This window comes from Scomber japonicus, chromosome 4, assembly GCF_027409825.1.
Source record: "Scomber japonicus isolate fScoJap1 chromosome 4, fScoJap1.pri, whole genome shotgun sequence".
Taxonomy (NCBI): Eukaryota; Metazoa; Chordata; class Actinopteri; order Scombriformes; family Scombridae; genus Scomber; species Scomber japonicus.
The window spans coordinates 34,727,252-34,753,278 of record NC_070581.1 but is presented as its reverse complement, the minus strand read 5'-3'; the positions used below and the strand labels follow the sequence as shown (position 1 = coordinate 34,753,278).

Sequence of the window (26,027 nt, the reverse complement as noted above, 5' to 3'; positions counted from 1 at the left end):
TGTTCTTCTGGGTTCTGTTAGTAATGTCTGCCGTGTGTTCTTCTGGGTTCTGTTAGTAATGTCTGCCGTGTGTTCTTCTGGGTTCTGTTAGTAATGTCTGCCGTGTGTTCTTCTGGGTTCTGTTAGTAATGTCTGCCGTGTGTTCTTCTGGGTTCTGTGAGTAATGTCTGCCGTGTGTTCTTCTGGGTTCTGTTAGTAATGTCTGCTGTGTGTTCTTCTGGGTTCTGTTAGTAATGTCTGCTGTGTGTTCTTCTGGGTTCTGTTAGTAATGTCTGCCGTGTGTTCTTCTTGGTTCTGTTAGTAATGTCTGCCGTGTGTTCTTCTGGGTTCTGTTAGTAATGTCTGCCGTGTGTTCTTCTGGGTTCTGTGAGTAATGTCTGCCGTGTGTTCTTCTGGGTTCTGTTAGTAATGTCTGCCGTGTGTTCTTCTGGGTTCTGTTAGTAATGTCTGCCGTGTGTTCTTCTGGGTTCTGTTAGTAATGTCTGCCGTGTGTTCTTCTGGGTTCTGTTAGTAATGTCTGCTGTGTGTTCTTCTGGGTTCTGTTAGTAATGTCTGCCGTGTGTTCTTCTGGGTTCATGTAGGTTTGCACCTGGCCGAGCAGATGCTGCTGGTTCTCCAGGTTCTGTAAGGCATCAGTTCCTCCCGTTCTGCGTGTTGTCCAGGTGTAGGTTCTGTAGCTGTATGTTGACTTGGTCGTCTTGGTTCTGCTGGTTCTGTGTGAGGAGCTGGTTCTGGACCTGATCCTGGTAAAGTGAAAACACTGTTTAACTGCTAATTTAATGACTTTTATACAAAAGTGGTAGAGAGCAAACAGCAGAGCCGACTGTTTGTTAGTTATTCTCTGATCTGTCACCCCTGTGGTTTGGGTTTGGTTGAGTTTAGGCAACCAGACTACATGGTTAGAGACGGGGGGGGGGGGGGGGGTTAGTACTGTGGTCATGGTTAGACAGAAACAATGGTGTCTGTTGGTAGGAGACAAGACACAAACATCAGTTGTGAAGTTACAGGCTCTCCACACCAAACCTACACTGACTCCTCTTCAAGAGCTTTTCTTTGTTTTAGTATTTTTACTTTTATTAGATAGAATACATCAGAGGATGACAGGAAATAACAACCAGTCACACTTGCTTTCATTCTGTTGGTAAAACAAGTGCAGAGTTGATTTCTACATAAACAAATAAACTAGTGCAAGTTTAAAACATGCCCGTTGGGAAAGGGTCGAGTGCTTGACCCCCAGAAGTGCTGCTTGCAGTTTTCTCAAGAATGATTCACAACCTGACGCTGTGCTTGTGTTTGGGTCTTTAAATACACCCACTAAGTGTGAAGTTGAGAATACTGAGTGATAGACGGACATACCGAGACTCCTCTGGCTGCTGTATGTTGCAGATATATTGGAGAGGTTAGGATCTACTAAATGATTTCTTTTAATATATTGAGCAATTTCTCATCCAAACAACTTCACACCTGACACTGCACTTAACTGGGTCCACAATAATATGCTCACAGAGTTTGAAGTAGATCAGATGAATGGCTTTTGAAATATGTAAAGGACACCCAGATAGCATGTGAATGTGGGCCACTTGAGGCAATGATCCGGCACTGTAGGCATTCTTCTGGCCCGGACAAAACAGACGTGAACCTAAACTGGCCCATGTAGTAAATGCTACATTTGGGCCAAATATCACAAAACGAATATGGCCCATCTTTGGCCCAAATATGGCAAGTATGGCAATGACTAATCCGGATGTGAGCCTAAAGAGGCCCACATATAAGGAAACATACTTGGCCCACCTTTGTTGAAACATATTTGGGCCAGTCTTGGCCGAACTGGTTTATTTGGTGTGTTTTTGGTTGACATCTGGCATTGTGATGGTTTGGTTATGGCCCACTTTTGGCAAACATGAGCGGACCGCCCAAGTGCCATCATTCCATGCTGTATGTGGGCCGGATGAACATGTCAGGTGTGGGCCAGATATGGGCCAAAAGAATTTTGCTATCTGGGCATACAGACATACATACATACATACATACAGACAGACAGACAGACAGACAGACAGACAGACAGACAGACAGACAGACAGACAGACAGACAGACAGACAGACAGACAGACAGACAGACAGACAGACAGACAGACAGACAGACAGACAGACAGAGAGACAGACAGACAGACAGACAGACAGACAGACAGACAGACAGACAGAGAGACAGACAGACAGAGAGACAGACAGACAGACAGACAGACAGACAGACAGACAGACAGACAGAAAGCTAGACAGAGATTCTTTATAGAGGATTTTGGACTCCATCCAGATGAAAAGAGGAGATCTTTTAATAGCCAATATAAACAAGAGGAATGATTACAATGAAGAAAACCTTGAAAAATTGTGAACCTGTCCTTTAAAAAAAAAAACTCAACGGTGCGACACAGCTAATAATCAGCAGTGTTGAGACGGCTTGTTAGTGATTAACGGCACTAATTTGCAGCTCACAGTTCACCTAATTTGAACTTGCTGCAAAAAACTTCACTGATCAGTTATTTCATTGTAATTTATTTAATTTGTGATTGTAATCTGGTTGTTTTGAATTCTGCTGTGGTCAGGTCTGATGTATGATTCATCCACAGCTTGACTCACATGAGATGAGTCAGGAGAGTTCTTCCTAAGTGTCTGTAATACTATTCTGTACTATTACTGGGTGTACAGCAGGTGTGAGGTGGAGTACCTGGTTGTGTTGAAGCTGGGAGCTGTACTGGGCCAGAATGGTGTACAGGAACTGGTACTGCTCCGTGGTTTGGATCATACCACCCCTGCACAGGAATGGGGGGGGGGGAGGGGGGGAGGGGGCTACAGGTTAAACATGCTACATTCAGGGGGAGTAAATAAAATATTACACCAGACATTAAGAAGACAGAGTGAGGAGAGAGGGATGAAAAGGAGACAGAAGAGGAAGAGGAAGAGTGACTTACCTATCGAGCCGAAGCTGACAAACTGTCTCCAAGATGTCGACCTGGCCGGTTTCTCTGAGCTGCTGACAGCCGATGCTGCTGGCTATGAAACAACCTGTCCTCCCTATACCTGCACTGAGAGGAGGAGAGGAGAGGAGGTGTGTTAGATCCACCTGTTTTTTCAATTTAATCGCATCATGTGACTCAAACATCAGTGAAGAGCTGAAAACATCAGATCTGTGTGGAGGTGTGGATGATGAAGAGACTGTAACCTTCCTCACATCAATACATGAAACTATAACAGAAAAGTCATATTTATATCATATTTGCATTGTTTGAGCTTTGACTGACGCTCTGTTAATGACGTCATGTTTCTCTTCTGTAACAGTTTAATGGCTCTGAGTGGAGCGGTGAACAGAATATTGACTTTACAAAGTTTATTTTAGTTATTTATTGGGATAGTTATTGGACCACTTGACTCATAAACTTAGATCTAGTTAAAGCCCCATGTATTTAGCATTTATAATCAGTACATAACCAGTTAATACACAGTTTTAATTCACATTATAATATAACTATAACTCCTCCAGTAATGTTTGCTGCTGTATAAACAGATGACTGTAAAACACAGTATAATAATATAAAATACCTCCACTAGTCTGTCATAGTGTTAATCATTTATTAAATGTTTATGTAACTCATTAATGTTACATGGCCAGAAACAAAATGTGAATTGGATGGACATTAACCTTCCTGTCGTCCTCCCGGGTAAAATTGTACCTCCGCCCTTCCTTCTTTCCTTCCTTCCTTCTTCCCTCTCTCTCTCCTTTCCTTCCTTCTTCCTTCCTCCCTCTCTCCTTTCCTTCCTTCTTCCTTCCTCCCTTCATTCGTTTGTTCGTTCCTTCCTCCCTCCTACCCTCTCTCCTTTCCTTCCTTCATTCCTCCCTCCCTCCTTTCTTTCCCTCCTTTCCTTCCTTCATTCCTCCCTCCCTCCTTTCTTTCCTTCCTTCCTCCCTCCTTTCCTTCCTCCTTCCATCCCTCCTTTCCTTCCCTCTCTCCTTTCCTTCCTTCTTCCTTCCTCCTTCCTTCTTTCCTTTGTCCTTCATCCCTCCCTCCCTCCTTTCTTTCCTTCCTTCCTCCCTCTCTCCTTTCCTTCCTTCTTCCTTCCTCCCTCTCTCCTTTCCTTCCTTCTTCCTCCCTCCCTTCATTCGTTTGTTCGTTCCTTCCTCCCTCCTACCCTCTCTCCTTTCCTTCCTTCTTCCTTCCTCCCTTCCTTCCTCCTTCCTTCTTTCCTTTGTCCTTCATTCCTTCCTTCATTCCTCCCTCCCTCCTTCCTTCCTTCCTCCCTCTCTCCTTTCCTTCCTTCTTCATTCCTCCCTCTCTCCTTTCCTTCCTTCTTCCTTCCTCCCTTCCTTCCTCCTTCCTTCTTTCCTTTGTCCTTCATTCCTTCCTTCATTCGTCCTCCCTCCCTTCATTCGTTCGTTCGTTCCTTCCTCCTTCCTTCTTTCCTTTGTCCTTCCGTCCCTCCTTTCCTTCCTTCGTCCTCCCTCCCTTCATTAGTTCGTTCGTTCGTTCGTTCCTTCCTCCCTCCTACCCTCTCTCCTTTCCTTCCTTCTTCCTTCCTCCCTTCTCCCTCCTTCCTTTCCCTCCTTTCCTTCCTTCATTCCTCCCTCCCTCCTTTCTTTCCTTCCTTCCTCCCTCCTTTCCTTCCTCCTTCTGTCCCTCCTTTCCTTCCCTCTCTCCTTTCCTTCCTTCTTCCTTCCTCCTTCCTTCTTTCCTTTGTCCTTCATCCCTCCCTCCCTCCCTTCTTTCCTTCCTTCCTCCCTTCCTTCCTCCCTCCTTTCCTTCCTCCTTCCGTCCCACCTTTCCTTCCTTCTTCCTCCCTCCCTTCATTCGTTCGTTCCTTCTTCCTCCCTCCCTTCATTCGTTCCTTCCTTCCTTCCTCCCTCCTACCCTCTCTCCTTTCTTTCCTTCCTTCCTTTCTTCCTCCCTCTCTCCTTTCCTTCCTTCTTCCTTCTTCCTTCCTCCCTCCCTCCTTTCCTTCCTTCTTCCTCCCTCCCTTCATTCGTTCCTTCCTTCCTTCCTCCCTCCTACCCTCTCTCCTTTCCTTCCTTCTTCCTTCCTCCTTTCTCCCTCCTTCCTTTCCCTCCTTTCCTTCCTTCATTCCTCCCTCCCTCCTTTCTTTCCTTCCTTCCTCCCTCCTTTCCTTCCTCCTTCTGTCCCTCCTTTCCTTCCCTCTCTCCTTTCCTTCCTTCTTCCTTCCTCCTTCCTTCTTTCCTTTGTCCTTCATCCCTCCCTCCCTCCTTTCTTTCCTTCCTTCCTCCCTCCTTTCCTTCCTCCTTCCGTCCTCCTTCCTCCCTCCTTCCTTCCTTCCTTCCTCCCTCCTTTCCTTCCCTCTCTCCTTTCCTTCCTTCTCCCTTCCTCCTTCCTTCTTTCCTTTGTCCTTCATTCCTCCCTCCCTCCTTTCTTTCCTTCCTCCCTCTCTCCTTTCCTTCCTTCTTCCTTCCTCCCTCTCTCCTTTCCTTCCTTCGTCCTCCCTCCCTTCATTCGTTCCTTCCTTCCTTCCTTCCTTCCTTCCTTCCTCCCTCCTACCCTCTCTCCTTTCCTTCCTTCTTCCTTCCTCCCTTCTCCCTCCTTCCTTTCCCTCCTTTCCTTCCTTCATTCCTCCCTCCCTCCTTTCTTTCCTTCCTTCCTCCCTCCTTTCCTTCCTCCTTCCGTCCCTCCTTTCCTTCCCTCTCTCCTTTCCTTCCTTCTTCCTTCCTCCTTCCTTCTTTCCTTCCTTCTTCCTCCCTCCCTTCATTCGTTCCTTCCTTCCTTCCTCCCTCCTAACCTCTCTCCTTTCGTTCCTTCTTCCTTCCTCCCTTCTCCCTCCTTCCTTTCCCTCCTTTCCTTCCTTCATTCCTTCCTCCCTCCCTCCTTTCTTTCCTTCCTTCCTCCCTCCTTTCCTTCCTCCTTCCGTCCCTCCTTTCCTTCCGTCCCTCCTTTCCTTCCGTCCCTCCTTTCCTTCCGTCCCTCCTTTCCTTCCCTCTCTCCTTTCCTTCCTTCTTCCTTCCTCCTTCCTTCTTTCCTTTGTCCTTCATCCCTCCCTCCCTCCTTTCTTTCCTTCCTTCTGTCCCTCCTTTCCTTCCCTCTCTCCTTTCCTTCCTTCTTCCTTCCTCCTTCCTCCTTTCCTTCCTTCCTTCATCCCTCCCTCCCTCCTTTCCTTCCTCCTTCTGTCCCTCCTTTCCTTCCCTCTCTCCTTTCCTTCCTTCTTCCTTCCTCCTTCCTTCTTTCCTTTGTCCTTCATCCCTCCCTCCCTCCTTTCTTTCCTTCCTTCCTCCCTTCCTTCCTCCGTCCTTTCCTTCCTCCTTCCGTCCCTCCTTTCCTTCCTTCTTCCTTCCTCCCTTTCTCCTTTCGTTCCTTCTTCCTCCCTCCCTTCATTCGTTCGTTCCTTCCTTCCTCCCTCCTACCCTCTCTCCTTTCCTTCCTTCTTCCTTCCTCCTTTCCTTCCCTCTCTCCTTTCCTTCCTTCTTCCTTCCTCCTTCCTTCTTTCCTTTGTCCTTCCTCCTTCCGTCCCTCCTTTCCTTTCCTTCCTCCTTCCGTCCCTCCTTTCCTTCCTTCCTCCCTCCTTTCCTTCCTCCTTCCTTCCTCCTTCCTTCTTTCCTTTGTCCTTCATCCCTCCCTCCCTCCTTTCTTTCCTTCCTTCCTCCCTTCCTTCCTCCCTCCTTTCCTTCCTCCTTCCGTCCCACCTTTCCTTCCTTCTTCGTCCCTCCCTTCATTCGTTCCTTCCTTCCTTCCTCCCTCCTACCCTCTCTCCTTTCCTTCCTTCTTCCTTTCTCCCTCCTTCCTTTCCCTCCTTTCCTTCCTTCATTCCTCCCTCCCTCCTTTCTTTCCTTCCTTCCTCCCTCCTTTCCTTCCTCCTTCCGTCCCTCCTTTCCTTCCCTCTCTCCTTTCCTTCCTTCTTCCTTCCTCCTTCCTTCTTTCCTTTGTCCTTCATCCCTCCCTCCCTCCTTTCTTTCCTTCCTTCCTCCCTTCCTTTCCTTCCTCCTTCCGTCCCTCCTTCTTCCTCCCTCCCTTCATTCGTTCCTTCCTTCCTTCCTCCCTCCTACCCTCTCTCCTTTCCTTCCTTCTTCCTTCCTCCTTTCTCCCTCCTTCCTTTCCCTCCTTTCCTTCCTTCATTCCTCCCTCCCTCCTTTCTTTCCTTCCTTCCTCCCTCCTTTCCTTCCTCCTTCCGTCCCTCCTTTCCTTCCCTCTCTCCTTTCCTTCCTTCTTCCTTCCTCCTTCCTTCTTTCCTTTGTCCTTCATCCCTCCCTCCCTCCTTTCTTTCCTTCCTTCCTTCCTCCCTTCCTTCCTCCCTCCTTTCCTTCCTCCTTCCGTCCCACCTTTCCTTCCTTCTTCCTCCCTCCCTTCATTCGTCCGTTCGTTCGTTCCTTCTTCCTCCCTCCCTTTGTTCCTTCCTCCCTCCCTCCCTCCTTCCTTTCCTTCCTTCTTCCTTCCTCCCTCCCTTGACTCGAGGACAACAGGAGGGTTAAACTGCCATATAATATAAATATAAATATAAATATAAATATAAATATAAATATAAATATAAATATAAATATAAATATAAATATCTGGTGCTTTAATGAGACTGTGGACATAAAACCTGAAGGAGAGAAGTATTGTATGGAAGCTTATTGTTAGATCTACTTCCTCTTTCTAGTGGTAACTCTAGAGGCTCAGTGCCTCCTCATGCATGCAGCGGGGTATTTGCAAGTGAAAACCTGCGTAGGTCATTTCCACACCGCAGCTCTGCACACTCAGACTCTTTCATCAGTCCTCAGGGCTGTGGTTGGCTGCTCAGGCGCAACCGTCCACGAGTTAAATAGGAAGTAGCTTTCGACACATCCGCTGCTCTGGTTTGAGACATCACAGGCTGATGGTTTTACTATTGCGTAATACAGGCAGTAATCTCCTGTTTTATTTCAGTATAACAGTTTATTTATGTTAACAGTGCACTGCATCACTTTGTGTTTCTTAGTTTTTCCAGCTCTGTGAGTTGTGATACACTTCACTCATACACAAACTATGTAAAGGTTTAAAGTCTGAAGTGTGTTTGATCTGTTGATTTTGTGGTTTTTTTGTGGTGTATTACAATAAAAGGCACATGTAGCTATGATAATGTACATTTACATGGACTCTAAACTGCGTCTGATAAGGAACCAACCTGCAGTGGACGATGATTGGTCCAGGACCGGCTGGTGGGAGGGACTTGCTGTACATCTCCACCTCCTCCACCAGTCCCAGCAGAGGAGCGGTGCATTGTGGGATGTGGTGGTCGGGCCAAGAGGTGAACCAGTAGTGTCTGACGTGACGACGCTCTGAACACAGCTGCACGCACACACACACATGACATACACACACACACACACACACGCACACACACGCACACACGCACACACACACACACACACGTAATCAAATGAGTCGAGGTGTCGTGTAAGCAGCTGTTATCATAAAGCATCCTGTGGACGGATGTCAGTATGTTGTACCTGAACCTCCATGTCAGTCACAGTGAACCCGTCTTTCTCTCGACTGTCTTTGACTTTGAGGATGAATCTGCCGAATCGACCCGTCTCTCCTTCGTCCTCCTCTTTCTCCTTCTGTTCCTCCTCTTCGTCGTCCTCCTCCTCCTCCTTCACCCCTGTCCCCCTCTCCTTCGGCTGAGGCCAGTACAGCTCACATTTCTGGAACGAGCACACAGTCGGGTTTTGTTTATGACATGAACTCAGATGAAGAGAGTTTTTGGTGGTGTGGAGGAGGGCAGACTGTGTCCCCTCACCTCGTTGTTCTCCTTCAGTCTTGTAACCATGATGATGATGCTGCTCCTCTCCTGCCACACCATGTCCCAGAAGTCTCCCACAGTGTGCAGCATCGGCCCCTGGGTGGCGATGTAGGACCTCTGGGCTCCTCTGTAACCCTGCAGGATGGAGAGAGCAGCTCACCTTCAACTCACAACTTCAACTTCCGGACCAAAGAAATGGAAAACAACAGGATTCATTTGTAATAATGACTGAAAGCAAAGGAAACTAGATACTTGTTGTGTCTGATGGTTGATTCTTGACTAGGAGAATCTAACTGTTCATTTTTAGGACATTTTACAGAGTGGGTGTAGTTTGGTACAAACAGGAACAGAGAAAGCTGTTACATTGGTGTATTTGGGCTTTTGTGTAATTGTTCATTAAGTTCATTCATGAATAGATAAGAACACATAAGATAAATGAGAACATGAAACTTTATGACCCCTGAAATAGAAGAGTGAAACTCATTTCAATGAAGTGGGTGTGATCAGCTGATGCAAGGTAAACCTACAAAGACTTTCAGACACATCCTCACCGCTGGCTCCACATACTGCCTCGACAGCAACGCTGAGGAACAGAAAGTCATGACCTTTATAACGCTCTGCTCTGCTGCAGTGTAAACCGAGTTCACACAGTTAAAATACACTGTGAACATATTTGAAGCTAACAGGACCGTAATGAGCTGTGGCAGAGTGGGTCACTGTAATGCTGCTCATCCTGTTCACACGTCACCACGTCTATGAAGACACTGATCCCAGCACACTGCATCTCTATTCTGTCAACACAACATCAACCAGTCAGTCCTGGCACAGAGATTCCTACTCTGTTCATCTTTCTGAGGCTTCTTCCTTCTTCATTTTTCCTCATCAAAGGGAATGTGTTCTTATCTGAATGGAGAGTCTAAGGAAAGAGGGTGTTGTGTGGCTGTGTAGTATATTACTATGTGAACATAACTTTGGATTAGTGGAGCGTGGTGTGTATGAGAGGAGCTTCTGCATGTCGTTTAAACAGATGGCAACGTGTCATTTTTATATTTTGATCAGTCAACAGTAAGCACCACACAGGTCACACCAACCAGGCACTATTTCTGTAACCACACCTCTACCTGTGAAGGCTTGTAACTCTGTACTACTACAACTAAATACTCAAAATGTTATATTTTTTAGGGTCCTAACTTTTCACCCTCTCATGGCTCATCTCTGACAGTAAGGACCCTGTTCCTGAGACAAGAATTGTTTTATAGGAGACTCAAACTTAACTTTTAATGTTTGGTAAAAACAGGAGCAGCAGAGGAGGAAGAAGCACGGAGCTATTTTACTGAAGTGAAAGTCGCAATATTATAATGAAAAGTATTAAGCAAGTAAAAGTTCACATGTAACTGGCTGCAAAGTGTCCTTAAAGCATCAAAAGTAAAAGTATGCGTTGTGCAATAAGGGGGATTTGGTGTTATTGTGCATGTTTCTGTCTCACGGTGTCAAATGTTGCAAGACTGTGTCCGCTCGACTTCTGCAACCAAACCTGCAACCTTGACCTCATTAGACAGGATGTGAATGATTAAGACTGTTCATCAATAACAACCACTACACGCCCCTGCAGCAACACACCAACATATGAAAAACAAGAACCAGCATTGGCATAAATTCATAATCACACATCTGCAAAGACTAAATATACAGAAGCGTGTTTTGTGAAGCAGGTGTCTTATTTTCTTCATAAAAACTAGTTTTAATTACACACACACACACACACACACACGTAGCAGAGTTTGAGGGTTGCGTGGGCCGAGGGGGGGAGGAGGGGGGATCGGAGGGGAGGGGGTGGTGGGGGGTGAGTCAGGACCATGTCACTTCCTCCCTCACTTCCTGTGGTTTTCCTGGTTGTCAGACTCCCACGCAGACAAACCGACAACTCATATCTGAGTTTCTGTTTGTGTAGCTGTCCGTCACATGCACACACACAAACACACACACACAGACACACACACATACACACGCACACACACACACGCACACACAAGCCCACACGCACACACACAAACACACACACACACATACACACGCACACAAACACATGCACACACATGCACACAAACACATGCACACACACAAACACACATACACAAACACACACACATACACATACACATGCACACAAACACACACACATACACATACACATGCACACAAACACACACACACAAACACACGCACACACACACACACATACACAAACACATACACACGCACACAAACACACACACACATACACACGCACACACACACACATACACAAGCACACACACACACATACACAAGCACACAAGCACATACACACGCACACACACACACACACACACACACACATACACAAGCCCACACACACACACACGCACACACACAAACACACACGCACACACACACACACACAAACACACGCACACACATACACATACACATGCACACAAACACACGCACATTCACACACGCACACACACATACACACACACACACACACACACACACATATGAAAAGACGCCCACGCTGAATGACAGCGCTGTCACTCTCTCTATCAGCTCGCGCCTGCAGGAAACATATTTTTTTCACTAATTCATGAATAATAAAATAATAAAGTGACAGCAGCCGTTTCAAAGGTTCTCTGAAGGATCAAATCTCACGTCTGGATCCAAACCAACGAGGAGCTGATCATGATCCTTCATTATGAGCCGTTTGGTCAGACACTACTGAGCATGTGCAGCTTCACTAGCTTGTCGTGCTACGTATCTGGACTTCACTCTGAGGTTATTTTTGATGCACAGTGTCGGTCAGCACAGTGACCACGCTCTGTCACCTCACCGCTGGCCTCTCATTCACGAATCATGTGACAAGAAAACTGGGCTTCAGTGTTTTGCACAGAAAGACTTTGACACGTGCACAGCTCTACCTCCTGAGGCCGGATGAACCTCACCCTAACTCATTTTAGTTCAGGGGCACATTCAACCTAATTTGATCTCAACTTGGTCAGATGAGTAAAACCACAGCTTATCAACCTACAAATAATAGATCATTTATATTTTAGTTACTTTTTAAAGATTATTTTTGCACAGAATCTGCTAATTGACAACATTCAGAGCAGAGAGAGTATTTAGGTTTTACACCACTACTATCACACATTATCATATCTTATTTTACCAAAGACATGAAAATATATCATAACAATAATGATTTAAATGTATTTACAAGAACTCTATTGAACCTCATAACCCCTTAGAAAACTATTTATAACATAAGAATCTTTACTTAAGTATAACATATTATAATACTTTCATTTTCATGCATTTTGTGCCACTTTAGGAAAAGTCAAATGTCAGGGTAAAAGACATTTGGGACATTTTTACAGCTGTCTAATTACACATGATACCTTTAAAGCCTGGAAGTCCTTTCATGGAGGTGAATGGTTAGCAAACACTTCCCCATGGACGGCACGGGTGGGGAGGAAATGTCTTTCTACGCTGGATCGTCTCCACAGATATTAATTTCATACCTTGTCACCCAAATACAATCAAGCAGTCAACAGACAAGCCAGGACCAGGAGTGGAGAGCCAGACGGAACAAGTTAAGAGGTAATTTCTTCTGAGAGAAATCAGACATGAAGTCACTGACTGTTTCAGCAGTGAAGGACAGAGTGGAGACACGGAGACACTGTCGTCCTCTGTAGGCTTAAACTGCCTGAAACTGAGATTAAGTTAAGACTCTGACCCGAATGTAGTTGGCGTTGATGTAGCGGTCTGGCCCTGCCTCTTCCTCTGGGCTCCTCAGGATCACCCGGCTCTCAGGGTCTAAAAAACAAACAAACAAACAAAGTTAAGCAGAGTAGAAACAGTTTGTAACGTACTTCTACTGAGGACAGACAGCACAGTACTGACTGGGCAGGATGGTTTTGTATCGGTCCTTGATCATGTGTCCTGGAACATCAAGCTCTGCGGCGCTCACAAAGTTGGGAGGGATTTTCTGTGGAACGGGGACACACTGCACATTGAAACTAACGGACCTCATGCCATGATTATTCAAAATAACTTCATTTTCCTCTCGTGTGCTGTACCTGGTACTCTACATTCAGTATGTTGGTGTCCGTGGCGGCCTGCTGCAGCAGTGTGTGTGTGAGCGGGCGACTGGAGGTGTGCAGCAGCTGGAGCCACACCTCCTTAGGGGTGGACACGGAGCAGACAGGCTCCGCCCCCAGAGTACTCACATCCAATAGCAGCGACAGGTTGGAGCCCCGCCTACAGAAAAAGCACAATCAGGAAACAGCGTGACGATATGTGTGTGTCTGTGCAAACACCCAGCTAGCATGTCCATGTGGGCCCCACATGGGTTAAATGTGGTCTACATGGGTACTGAGTGAGCATGGGCTGGAACTGGGCTAATGTGAGGCCCATGTGGGCAGACTGTATGATCCCCATAAGGGATGTAAGTGAGCTTAGTGGGGCATAAAACAAATTGTACGGGTCCCATATTGTTTCAGTAACATGGGTCTCACAAATGGTCCCCATTTAAGGTCCATTCTGATCCCACTTTGACCCCATATGGCCAAACACATGGGGCCTACATGGGTCTCACCAGCTGGGCTCCACCTGAAACCCAGTCAGAACCCACTTGAAGCCCATATGGGCAAACACAGGTGGAGTCACCATGGAAACTGCAGACAAACCCACATGGGACCCAAGGGATTTAACCCTTATGGGTGTGTGTGTGTGTGTGTGTGTGTGTGTGTGTGTGTGTGTGTGTGTGTGTGTGTGTGTGTGTGTGTGTGTGTGTGTGTGTGTGCTGATTACCCACCTCTCTTGTAGACGGACCGAAGCTTTGCGAGGAGGCGTGGTCATGGGAGGGGGCGTGACCGGGTCCTCTGCTGACGTACTCATGGTGTGTTTCAGTGTGTCAGACCTTCATCACAGCACCGAGCTGCACAGCAGAGAGGGAGAGCCAGTTCATTCTCTTTTTAATATGAGATTTATTGTTGTTTGTAATTAATTTTATAGAGCAGTGCCCCATAAATGCAAACTGATACTTCCAGCAATCTCAGATAAATTTCATTAAATCTGATGACAGCTCTTGTAACTGATTCACTTTGTTGCTGTGATACGGGACCGATGCCATGCCGACATCCCAGACGAGCACTTCTGAAAACTAAACCTGCCTGATGAAGACATAAACTAGAAATACCACAGCTGTGGTTTTCATCCATGTCTTTCTACATCTCTACCATATTTGTAGTGAAGCAAGAAGGAATTTAATAAATGTTATGAAGAGTATTTTCCTTGTATGTGTTCACATGATTGGCAAATAAAGCCGATTCTGAGTAACATGAAGTTGTAACCATGACAGTAGGTGATGTCATGATAGACACCTGCGTCAGGTGGTTGGCCGACAGCACAGGCTCACATCACACAAGCAAGATGGCCGTTTCAGGAATGCTGCTTTTTTGGCTTCAGTGTCAGAAAGTGGAGACATGTTTTTATATACAGTCAATATTATGGCCAAGAGGCTACAGTGACCTTTGACCTCTGACCACCATATTACAATCAGTTCATCGTTGAGCCCAAAAGGACATTTGTGCCGAATCTGAAGAAATTCCCTCAAGCTGGTCCTCAGAAATCACTTTCACAAGAAGATGGGATCGACGGACAAGCTGAAAACATAACGCCTCAGGCCACGGCTGTTAGTGACGCAGAAGCATGAAAACAAAACTCTGTGTGTGTATTAGTGTGTGTCAGTGTGTATTAGTGTGTGTTAGTGTGTATTAGTGTGTGTTAGTGTGTATTAGTGTTTATTAGCGTGTGTTAGTGTGTGTTAGTGTGTGTGATTCAGTGTATTTCCACATGAGTTCAGATCTGAAATGTCTCTGTGTGTCTCCATCGGAAGAGAGTTTCCTCACAGCAGGAAGTCAGCACACCCACGCTGACTCAACACACACACACACAGACACACACACACACACACACACACTAAGTGAGTAGATATACTAAAATATAAATACAATATGTTATTGGTGCCTCTTTCTGATGAGTGTCGATAAGTTTAAACTTCTGGCTTCCTTAGCAGTTGATGGATTATTAAAACTCTTATCACAGATCTTCTGAACGTCTGAACGCTGACTCACTGCTGAGCACATGACAGATAATCTACACACCATATCAACAAACACGAACGCAACACACGCCTTCTTCTTCTTTTTTACTTTCCCACAATGTCAGTCATCAAGCAGTCCATCAGTGGTGAGCGGATCAATACCTGCAACACTGACTACAGGCGCTTGTTTCCACTACTGATACTAGCGTCAGTACGTTGATACTAGAAAGGTCCGTCTCAGGTTAGACCTCTTTAAGGCTCAGGTTAGACCTCTTTAAGGCTCAGGTTAGACCTCTTTAGGGCTCAGGTTAGACCTCTTTAGGGCTCAGGTTAGACCTCTTTAGGGCTCAGATTAGACCTCTTTAGGGCTCAGGTTAGACCTCTTTAAGGCTCAGGTTAGACCTCTTTAGGGCTCAGGTTGGACCTCTTTAGGGCTCAGGTTAGACCTCTTTAAGGCTCAGGTTAGACCTCTTTAGGGCTCAGGTTAGACCTCTTTAAGGCTCAGGTTAGACCTCTTTAGGGCTCAGGTTAGACCTCTTTAGGGCTCAGGTTAGACATCTTTAGGGCTCAGGTTAGACCTCTTTAGGGCTCAGATTAGACCTCTTTAGGGCTCAGATTAGACCTCTTTAGGGCTCAGGTTAGACCTCTTTAAGGCTCAGGTTAGACCTCTTTAGGGCTCAGGTTAGACCTCTTTAGGGCTCAGGTTAGACCTCTTTAGGGCTCAGATTAGACCTCTTTAGGGCTCAGGTTAGACCTCTTTAAGGCTCAGGTTAGACCTCTTTAGGGCTCAGGTTGGACCTCTTTAGGGCTCAGGTTAGACCTCTTTAAGGCTCAGGTTAGACCTCTTTAGGGCTCAGGTTAGACCTCTTTAAGGCTCAGGTTAGACCTCTTTAGGGCTCAGGTTAGACCTCTTTAGGGCTCAGGTTAGACATCTTTAGGGCTCAGGTTAGACCTCTTTAAGGCTCAGGTTAGACCTCTTTAGGGCTCAGGTTAGACCTCTTTAGGGCTCAGGTTAGACATCTTTAGGGCTCAGGTTAGACCTCTTTGGGGCTCAGGTTAGACCTCTTTAAGGCTCAGGTTAGACCTCTTTAGGGCTCAGGTTAGACCTCTTTAAGGCTCAGGTTAGACCTCTTTAGGGCTCAGGTTAGACCTCTTTAGGGCTCAGGTTAGACCTCTTTAGGGCTCAGGTTAGACCTCTTTAGGGCTCAGGTTAGACCTCTTTAGGGCTCAGGTTAGACCTCTTTAGGGCTCAGATTAGACCTCTTTAGGGCTCAGGTTAGACCTCTTCAGGGCTCAGGTTAGACCTCTTTAGGGCTCAGGTTAGACCTCTTTAGGGCTCAGGTTAGACCTCTTTAAGGCTCAGGTTAGACCTCTTTAGGGCTCAGGTTAGACCTCTTTAGGGCTCAGGTTAGACCTCTTTAGGGCTCAGGTTAGACCTCTTTAGGGCTCAGGTTAGACCTCTTTAGGGCTCAGATTAGACCTCTTTAGGGCTCAGGTTAGACCTCTTTAGGGCTCAGGTTAGACCTCTTTAGGGCTCAGGTTAGACCTCTTTAAGGCTCAGGTTAGACCTCTTTAAGGCTCAGGTTAGACCTCTTTAGGGCTCAGGTTAGACCTCTTTAGGGCTCAGGTTAGACCTCTTTAGGGCTCAGGTTAGACCTCTTTAGGGCTCAGGTTAGACCTCTTTAGGGCTCAGGTTAGACCTCTTTAGGGCTCAGGTTAGACCTCTTTGGGGCTCAGGTTAGACCTCTTTAAGGCTCAGGTTAGACCTCTTTAGGGCTCAGGTTAGACCTCTTTAAGGCTCAGGTTAGACCTCTTTAGGGCTCAGGTTAGACCTCTTTAGGGCTCAGGTTAGACCTCTTTAGGGCTCAGATTAGACCTCTTTAGGGCTCAGGTTAGACCTCTTCAGGGCTCAGGTTAGACCTCTTTAGGGCTCAGGTTAGACCTCTTTAGGGCTCAGGTTAGACCTCTTTAAGGCTCAGGTTAGACCTCTTTAGGGCTCAGGTTAGACCTCTTTAGGGCTCAGGTTAGACCTCTTTAAGGCTCAGGTTAGACCTCTTTAGGGCTCAGGTTAGACCTCTTTAAGGCTCAGGTTAGACCTCTTTAGGGCTCAGGTTAGACCTCTTTAGGGCTCAGGTTAGACCTCTTTAGGGCTCAGATTAGACCTCTTTAGGGCTCAGGTTAGACCTCTTCAGGGCTCAGGTTAGACCTCTTTAGGGCTCAGGTTAGACCTCTTTAGGGCTCAGGTTAGACCTCTTTAAGGCTCAGGTTAGACCTCTTTAGGGCTCAGGTTAGACCTCTTTAGGGCTCAGGTTAGACCTCTTTAAGGCTCAGGTTAGACCTCTTTAGGGCTCAGGTTAGACCTCTTTAGGGCTCAGGTTAGACCTCTTTAGGGCTCAGGTTAGGTCAGGTCAGGTTAGACCTCTTTAGGGCTCAGGTTAGACCTCTTTAGGGCTCAGGTTAGACCTCTTTAGGGCTCAGGTTAGACCTCTTTAGGGCTCAGGTTAGACCTCTTTAAGGCTCAGGTTAGACCTCTTTAGGGCTCAGGTTAGACCTCTTTAGGGCTCAGGTTAGACCTCTTTAGGGCTCAGGTTAGACCTCTTTAGGGCTCAGGTTAGACCTCTTTGGGGCTCAGGTTAGACCTCTTTAAGGCTCAGGTTAGACCTCTTTAGGGCTCAGGTTAGACCTCTTTAAGGCTCAGGTTAGACCTCTTTAGGGCTCAGGTTAGACCTCTTTAGGGCTCAGGTTAGACCTCTTTAGGGCTCAGATTAGACCTCTTTAGGGCTCAGGTTAGACCTCTTCAGGGCTCAGGTTAGACCTCTTTAGGGCTCAGGTTAGACCTCTTTAGGGCTCAGGTTAGACCTCTTTAAGGCTCAGGTTAGACCTCTTTAGGGCTCAGGTTAGACCTCTTTAGGGCTCAGGTTAGACCTCTTTAAGGCTCAGGTTAGACCTCTTTAGGGCTCAGGTTAGACCTCTTTAAGGCTCAGGTTAGACCTCTTTAGGGCTCAGGTTAGACCTCTTTAGGGCTCAGGTTAGACCTCTTTAGGGCTCAGATTAGACCTCTTTAGGGCTCAGGTTAGACCTCTTCAGGGCTCAGGTTAGACCTCTTTAGGGCTCAGGTTAGACCTCTTTAAGGCTCAGGTTAGACCTCTTTAGGGCTCAGGTTAGACCTCTTTAGGGCTCAGGTTAGACCTCTTTAAGGCTCAGGTTAGACCTCTTTAGGGCTCAGGTTAGACCTCTTTAGGGCTCAGGTTAGACCTCTTTAGGGCTCAGGTTAGGTCAGGTCAGGTTAGACCTCTTTAGGGCTCAGGTTAGACCTCTTTAGGGCTCAGGTTAGACCTCTTTAGGGCTCAGGTTAGACCTCTTTAGGGCTCAGGTTAGACCTCTTTAAGGCTCAGGTTAGACCTCTTTAGGGCTCAGGTTAGACCTCTTTAGGGCTCAGGTTAGACCTCTTTAGGGCTCAGGTTAGGTCAGGTCAGGTTAGACCTCTTTAGGGCTCAGGTTAGACCTCTTTAGGGCTCAGGTTAGACCTCTTTGGGGCTCAGGTTAGACCTCTTTAGGGCTCAGGTTAGACCTCTTTAGGGCTCAGGTTAGACCTCTTTAGGGCTCAGATTAGACCTCTTTAGGGCTCAGGTTAGACCTCTTCAGGGCTCAGGTTAGACCTCTTTAGGGCTCAGGTTAGACCTCTTTAGGGCTCAGGTTAGACCTCTTTAAGGCTCAGGTTAGACCTCTTTAGGGCTCAGGTTAGACCTCTTTAGGGCTCAGGTTAGACCTCTTTAAGGCTCAGGTTAGACCTCTTTAGGGCTCAGGTTAGACCTCTTTAAGGCTCAGGTTAGACCTCTTTAGGGCTCAGGTTAGACCTCTTTAGGGCTCAGGTTAGACCTCTTTAGGGCTCAGATTAGACCTCTTTAGGGCTCAGGTTAGACCTCTTCAGGGCTCAGGTTAGACCTCTTTAGGGCTCAGGTTAGACCTCTTTAAGGCTCAGGTTAGACCTCTTTAGGGCTCAGGTTAGACCTCTTTAGGGCTCAGGTTAGACCTCTTTAAGGCTCAGGTTAGACCTCTTTAGGGCTCAGGTTAGACCTCTTTAGGGCTCAGGTTAGACCTCTTTAGGGCTCAGGTTAGGTCAGGTCAGGTTAGACCTCTTTAGGGCTCAGGTTAGACCTCTTTAGGGCTCAGGTTAGACCTCTTTAGGGCTCAGGTTAGACCTCTTTAGGGCTCAGGTTAGACCTCTTTAAGGCTCAGGTTAGACCTCTTTAGGGCTCAGGTTAGACCTCTTTAGGGCTCAGGTTAGACCTCTTTAGGGCTCAGGTTAGGTCAGGTCAGGTTAGACCTCTTTAGGGCTCAGGTTAGACCTCTTTAGGGCTCAGGTTAGACCTCTTTGGGGCTCAGGTTAGACCTCTTTAGGGCTCAGGTTAGACCTCTTTGGGGCTCAGGTTAGACCTCTTTAGGGCTGCAGACTGTGCTTCCTGCTGCTGCTGCTGTGTGCGGCCTGTCCTGTGTTTTAACATGCATGTCATTGAGTCATTTACAAAGAATAGTTGCCAAATATTTGTTGGCAAATAAGATGTTAGTATTTTATTTGCAGGGCTGGCACTGGCTAGGTTGGTGCCCTAAGTGAGATCTTAGATTGGAGAATCCAAGAACTGCACACTACATTTACTCCAGCAGTCATTGAACACAGAGGAGGTTACTGAACACAGAAATCCAGGTTCACGGGTTTATAGTATCTACATTTCATTTCTCACGCTTTGTCTGTGATTTTGGGGGACAGCTCAGAATACTGTGATACCCATGAGCCTCGGCTACCGTTGCTATGGCGATGAAACCATGGGTGCAAATCAGAGCATAATGAACTCCTCATAACTTCCACCCTAAAGCAGATATCTTCTTACACAGATGTTCATCTTTCGTACTGATGATGAAACCTGGAGAGTTTATAATGATTCAAACTATAGAAGGGAGAACTGAGACTCATTAACACTGCTGATATGAAAACCACTTTAAAACTCCACAATTTAAAAAAAGAACTCACACTAAAGTGCAATGATTGTACCTTCAGCCCAGTCAAAGTCCCCCAGTACTCAAACTACAGTATTTGTTGCTGTGAAACCCAAAGACCCTGTCCCTGTGTTTGTCCGTTCTGGGCTACTGTAGAAACATGATGATAACAATTCTTATTTTCAGGTTGATTACACACTAAATAAAACATACTTATGTCTCTTACTGTATATTCCTTTTCTACAAGCAGAAAAAGACCTTTAATGTCATTGTGAAACGTGATTAAAATTAAGTACAAATATTAAAAAATGTGACTATATCAGCTGTTTTACATGTGAAATCTACACTTGAAAAGGAATAAGTGACTAAAGCTCTCAAATAAACGTAGTAGAAAGTGGAGAGGAAGTAAGAATCAAATGGAAATACTCAAGTAAAGTATCTTAAATGTACTTAGTTACTTTTGACCACTGGTGATTTACAATTTATGGACCAAACGATTAATCTATGATGAAATAATGTTGCATCACTACATGATAAGTTGAAGTATTGATATCAGTATTGGTGATTGATGTGGTATTAGCCATGGTGACCTAAAACAACGTTCACAATGAAGAAAAAGAAGCTGATTTATTTGCTTTCCTGCCTGAAAACAACTTTTTTCAAATTTTTGAGCACAAATAATGATTTCATATCCAAAACCAGAGAAATAAATGTTAGGTGAGTTTCTGCCTTGAGTGATTTGCATCGGCTGATTGTGCTGCGTGTTCTTTTCTTCAGCCACGGATGTACTGACCATGTGTGTGTCAGGACCCCCAAGTCCCTCTCCTGTATGTTTATGACGCACATTCGCTGAAGCTGCAGGATACAAGCACATTTGGATCCAAACCAACAATGAACTGATGACAAGTATTGTGTGTGTATCAGATCTGATATATCTAGTTCTTCTGTTGTTGTCCAAAAACTATTAAAAACACATCAGTGAGCCAAACTGCTGCACTGGGTCACATGTTCCTTCATGCTAGATATCATAACCTCTTTACTTTGTACAATATAGCACAAACTCAAGACGTTATGATATGTAGCATCACAAGCTAGTGGCAGGTTACTGTTTTATTGCTGTTTTTACTCATTGGAGCCGTTTCTTAATAAACTAACGTGACCAAACTTTTAATAAAGAAAGCGCATGTCACCCAGTGCAGATGCAGCGAGGTGTGATGTCATCTGTTGATTTAATTGGAGCTGGTTTGAAGCCCAGACTTGACCCAGGACCCTCCAGATAAGGAGTGAAGGAAACACGTCCCGCTACCTTTAAACCAAGCTAATGCTAGCTTACTGGAAACACTAAACACATTAATGCTGTGTCTCTTTACTCTTCTTCTGTTCTTACACTTCTCACTGAGAAGTATGGAAACATGCAGCACTATGAGTACCTGGATGGTTTCACTCAAAACGGTCAAAAGGTTGAGAGAGGAACTATGGACACTTCTCTCCCTCAACAGTCGCCATCTTGGCTCCGTAGCGGACGGGGAGGGAACACTTTTCAAACAGGAAATGGCGACTGAGGACATGTTATACAAATGTACATTATACATACTAAGCTCCACTATACTGTTGTCACATATAAACCAGGTTTATGGGCTAGTTTTCGCAGTCTGCAATGATAACGTGAATGCTAACGCTAGCTTGCTTACTAGCTAGTCGTCATTTCCAACAGCTGTGTTTGATTTGAGACACTAACCTGTCGAAATATGCACATTACACAAGTAAGTACACAGTGTACTAAGAGAAGTATGTGATTTGAAACACAGCATTAGGCTAATGTTAGCTAATTTAACTAAATTGTGCTAAAAAGCAGGTATCATAATCAATCTGTTTTACCTGTAATCAATGCTACAGTCTCAAAGGGAGCTTTGGAACTTAATTTCAATTTAGTAGTAGGTTTTTATATCAATTTTATTAATAGTTTTCATCATTATGAATGTTAGCTGTGTGTGTCACTAATTGACTCTTTTAAGCACAGACACCAAACTTGAAAGCACGTTTTTATATAAGATGAAATAGACCAGTAACAGAAATAAAAAGATAAAAAGTAAAGTATTGACAGCGATATCTCTGTCAGTAAGTCTTACTAGTAAATGTATTGATCGGGCTTACCTGTCATTTCACTGCCATGATGTTCTATTTTTATGTCTAATTCAGGCCAGAAAGCTGTAAATCGTCCTCTGTGACTCCTGTTGACTTCACCCAACTCAGCTACAACATAACTAACTTTACTGAACCCAGAGCTTCACAGGCATCTGACTTACTAACCAACCAGCCGACTAACTATCTAACTCAGCGGGGAAACCCAGGAGAGTTGTATTTCCTCTGTGTCATTCCTCCTCAAATGAAATCGATGACTTACTGACAAAACCAGGGGCAAGAAACAACAAGTGAATGGAGAGAAAGTGATAGTGAAGGAGAGAAAAACAGTATATGAGGTGAAAGAGAGAGAAGCAGCAGCAGGAATAGACATGTCCTGTTTTTCTGGCTGTTATTACCCTGATTCAAGATGTTCAGGTAAAGAGAGAGAGAGAGAGAGAGAGACAGAGAGAGAGACAGAGAGAGAGAGAGGGACCTGAGGGGAGACAGAGAGAGAGAGAGAGAGAGAGAGAGAGAGAGAGAGAGAGAGAGAGAGAGAGAGAGAGAGAGAGACCTGAGGGGAGACAGAGAGAGAGAGACAGAGAGAGAGAGAGAGAGAGAGAGAAAATGAGTCAGAGAGCGAATAAAAAGATAGACAGATAATAAAAGAGAGGAAGAGAGATGCTCCAGGCGTTGATTATTAACACACCAACAGCAGCTGCTCATGAATCATTCATGTCAAATCATACAAACACTCCACTAACACCAGCAGTACAATAACATGCACTAATACAACACACATTAACATAATAGAATAACACTAATGTGACTCTGCACCACCTGACAGTTATGGCCATTTACCACAGAGGAAATATGTTTAAAAAAACAATGACTTCTTTTATGAGCAAACAGTGACTCAACCTCACACCTCCACGCTGTTTTTCACTCAACCGTCCACAACGGAAAATACTTGTTCCTTTTTGAACTTTGCACTCAAAACTTATGACTCCAAACGTGTCTGAGGTCCGGCTATTACTCCCTTTAAATGTTACCTGACAACCAGACTGAGTTCACTGTTTTAATTGTTTATATGTAAACCCCTCCCTCTAACAGCGACTGTCCAATCATAGCTGAGCAACCATAGCTAGTCACAACAGGTGTGTCAGTTATTTCAACACATGTTGGCCATGCAGCTGCAGCAAGAGAAACACTCTGTATACAAAACGTTGGCCTCTTAAAACCAAAAACACAAGAGAAACAGGAATTAAATGGAAAGTGTGCAGTGGTGGAGTCAGTATTCATTCACATTTTCATTATGATTAAAATGTCTATACCACAAAGTAAAAATATTTAGAAGTAAAAAATCTGCTTTAGTAAAAGTATTGAAGTATTATCAGCTGTATATACTTAAAGTACTAAAGTAAAAGTGCTTATTTTGCAGAAAAAACAGGCTAATATTCAATACATCTAAGAGTAAATGCATAAGCAGCATTGTATTGTTGTAGCTGCTCAAAGTGAAGCTAGTCTGCAGAAATGTTATTTAATCTTTGTGAGGGGAAACTAATCAGACAACCGAAACATGCAGAGAGACACACTGACCTTTTTATAAAGGAACCACAAGCAAAAAAGGGAATTATTACATTATAATGTGTAATTTCTTTTTAAATCTTAAAGGTAACTATAATGATCAAAGCTGTCAAATGTAGTGAAGTAGAAAGTACAATATTTCGCTCTGAAATGTAGTGGAGTGGAAGTATAAAGTGGCATCAAATGGAAATACTCAAGTACAAGTAGCTCTTGTACAAGTGTAAGGATCTGAATAACTTTGACAAAGGCCACACCGATGGCTAGATAACTTGGTCAGAGCAGATCTTGTGAGGTCTCCCCAGTATGTTATGGTCAGTATCTTCCAAAAGTGGCCCGAGGACGGACAACCGGTGAACCCCCTAAAAAGGTCATGGGTGCTCAGGGCTCACTGATGCATGTGATCTACGATAGACAGGCAGAACACACAGCGTACAGTCAGAGTGACCATGATACCTGGCTACCACTGGACATCAGAACTGAACCATGGAGCAGCAGAAAAAGGAGGCCTGGTCTGAAGTATCACTTTTTCTTTTTCATCATGTCGATGGCCAGGTGTGTATGCATCATTTACCTGGGAAATAGATGGCACTATGGGGAGAAGGCATGCCAGTGGAGGCAGTCTGATGCTCTGAGTGATGTTTGGCTTGGACACCTTGGGTCCTGCACTCATGCGGATGTTACTTTGACATGAACCAACTACCTAAACATTGTTACAGACCAAGGCGACAGTATTCTCTGATGGCAGAGGCCTCTTTCAGCCGGCTAATGAGCCCTGCCATACTGCAGGAATGATTTGAGGAAGATGAGAAATAGTTCAAGGTGCTGGCCTCCAAATTCCCCAGATCTCTGTCCAATCGAGCATCTTTCGGGATGTGTTGGAATAACAAGTCAAATCCATGGGACCCCCACCTCACAACTCACAGGAATTAAAGGATCTGCTGCTAATGTCTTGGTGCCGGATACCAGAGGACACCTTCAGAGTCCGTGCATCAAAGGGTTATAGCTGTTTTGCCAGCATGAGGGAGACCTTCACAACATTAGTCAGGTGGTTTAGATGTGTCGGCTGATCGGTGTTTGTAATGTACAGGAGGCATTGTCAGCTGTTGTTTGTACTTAAAAGAACATTTACTCAAGTAGTACATTTCATTGCACCTCTATTGTATTTGTACTTTACTCGGGTTTTTCCATATAGTTCTTCCAACGTCACTAAAGTTTAAAGGGAAATGTACTTTTTACTGCATTACATCCGCTTTACTACTGTAGTTACTGTTTAGTTTGCAGATTGTGTTACTTACAAAACCTTTGATGAGCTTATGTTAAGTTGGTGTTAGTTAAATGACCCAAAACATGATGGAAAGTAGTTAAATGAATATGAAAATGCTGCTTACATGTTTACATATTAGTGAAACAATCCAATAATAAGTCAGCTATAACAATATGACTGACAGAATCCTGCTACGTGATGAGTACTATATCACTACGTACTACTGCACTATTACTACTTTGTGGTGTGCTACTTTTAGTCATGTAAAACATGTGAGTATTTCCACCTGTTCTTTACTTATTATCACGGTGATACGGACGATGAGAAACGTTTCACTCTTAGACTCCTGTAGAATATACTAAAATGACCTCACAAAGACTTTTAGCAAACACACGACGTTCATTCATCTACGCGTACACTGAAAGTTATCCGTCATGTCACCAAGTTTCAGCCTTTGTCGTTTGCTCTTTCTCACCTTTTTTCGTGTTTCTCCAGCTCGCTCGATCCTCCCCGCTCGTGTCGTCCGTCTTCGTCCTACTCTCTCCGGTCCACGTCTCTATTTTCTTCTTCCTCTTCTCATCTGTTGCTGTTGCTTTCTGTCGTTTGTCTTTTACTTCTACCTTCTCTGCCACTTCCTTTTCTGCACCCACCCACTCTCTCATTACCACACACACAAACACACTTTTTAGCACGCACATACACTTTCTATTCCCCTCATCCAAGGTTATGGGTCCCCTTTAGACTGCATGCCACGGGCTTTAACATTGTGTATCTTTATATTTATTTGTATATTTATTTTTGCGTGTTGGTGTCTTTCTCAATCCAACCGCATGTGTGTGTGTATGTGTGTGTATGTGTGTGTGTGTGTGAGTGTGTGTGTATGTGTGTGAGTGCATGCATGTGTGTGTATGTGTTTCACAGTGGGGCTGTATAAACTGATTTTCCACGTTCTTTTCTCTCCAGCTGCCAGATGAACAGCAGCAGGATATAAACCTACTGGGACACAGTCAGGAAGCCTAACCTGCTAGCAGTATTAGCAGTCACCATAGAAATAAAATGAATAGCAAAGACACCACTGTTCACAAAAACAATCTTATTCAGTATCAGATAAACAGACCCTGTAGGTGATTTTCCGAAGTTGCACAGTCCAATTTGTGTACTGCTAAAATC

The 26,027-nt window shown here is 45.0% G+C and overlaps 1 protein-coding gene across 1 annotated transcript; it reads right to left on the bottom strand.

Moving 5' to 3' along the window:
• Positions 1–425: 425 nt before the first annotated feature.
• LOC128357315 (tyrosine-protein phosphatase non-receptor type 7-like) lies at positions 426–25,374 on the bottom strand. Its single transcript, XM_053317640.1, has 11 exons — positions 25,333–25,374; positions 13,601–13,723; positions 12,864–13,044; positions 12,688–12,772; positions 12,521–12,600; positions 8,746–8,883; positions 8,456–8,650; positions 8,131–8,294; positions 2,967–3,080; positions 2,723–2,807; positions 426–743 (listed from the first exon to the last, which is right to left on the bottom strand). Exons 2-11 carry the CDS (start codon positions 13,681–13,683, stop codon positions 633–635), a joined length of 1,236 nt encoding a protein of 411 aa, XP_053173615.1. The 5' UTR covers positions 13,684–13,723; positions 25,333–25,374; the 3' UTR covers positions 426–632.
• Between the last annotated feature and the right edge of the window lie 653 nt (positions 25,375–26,027).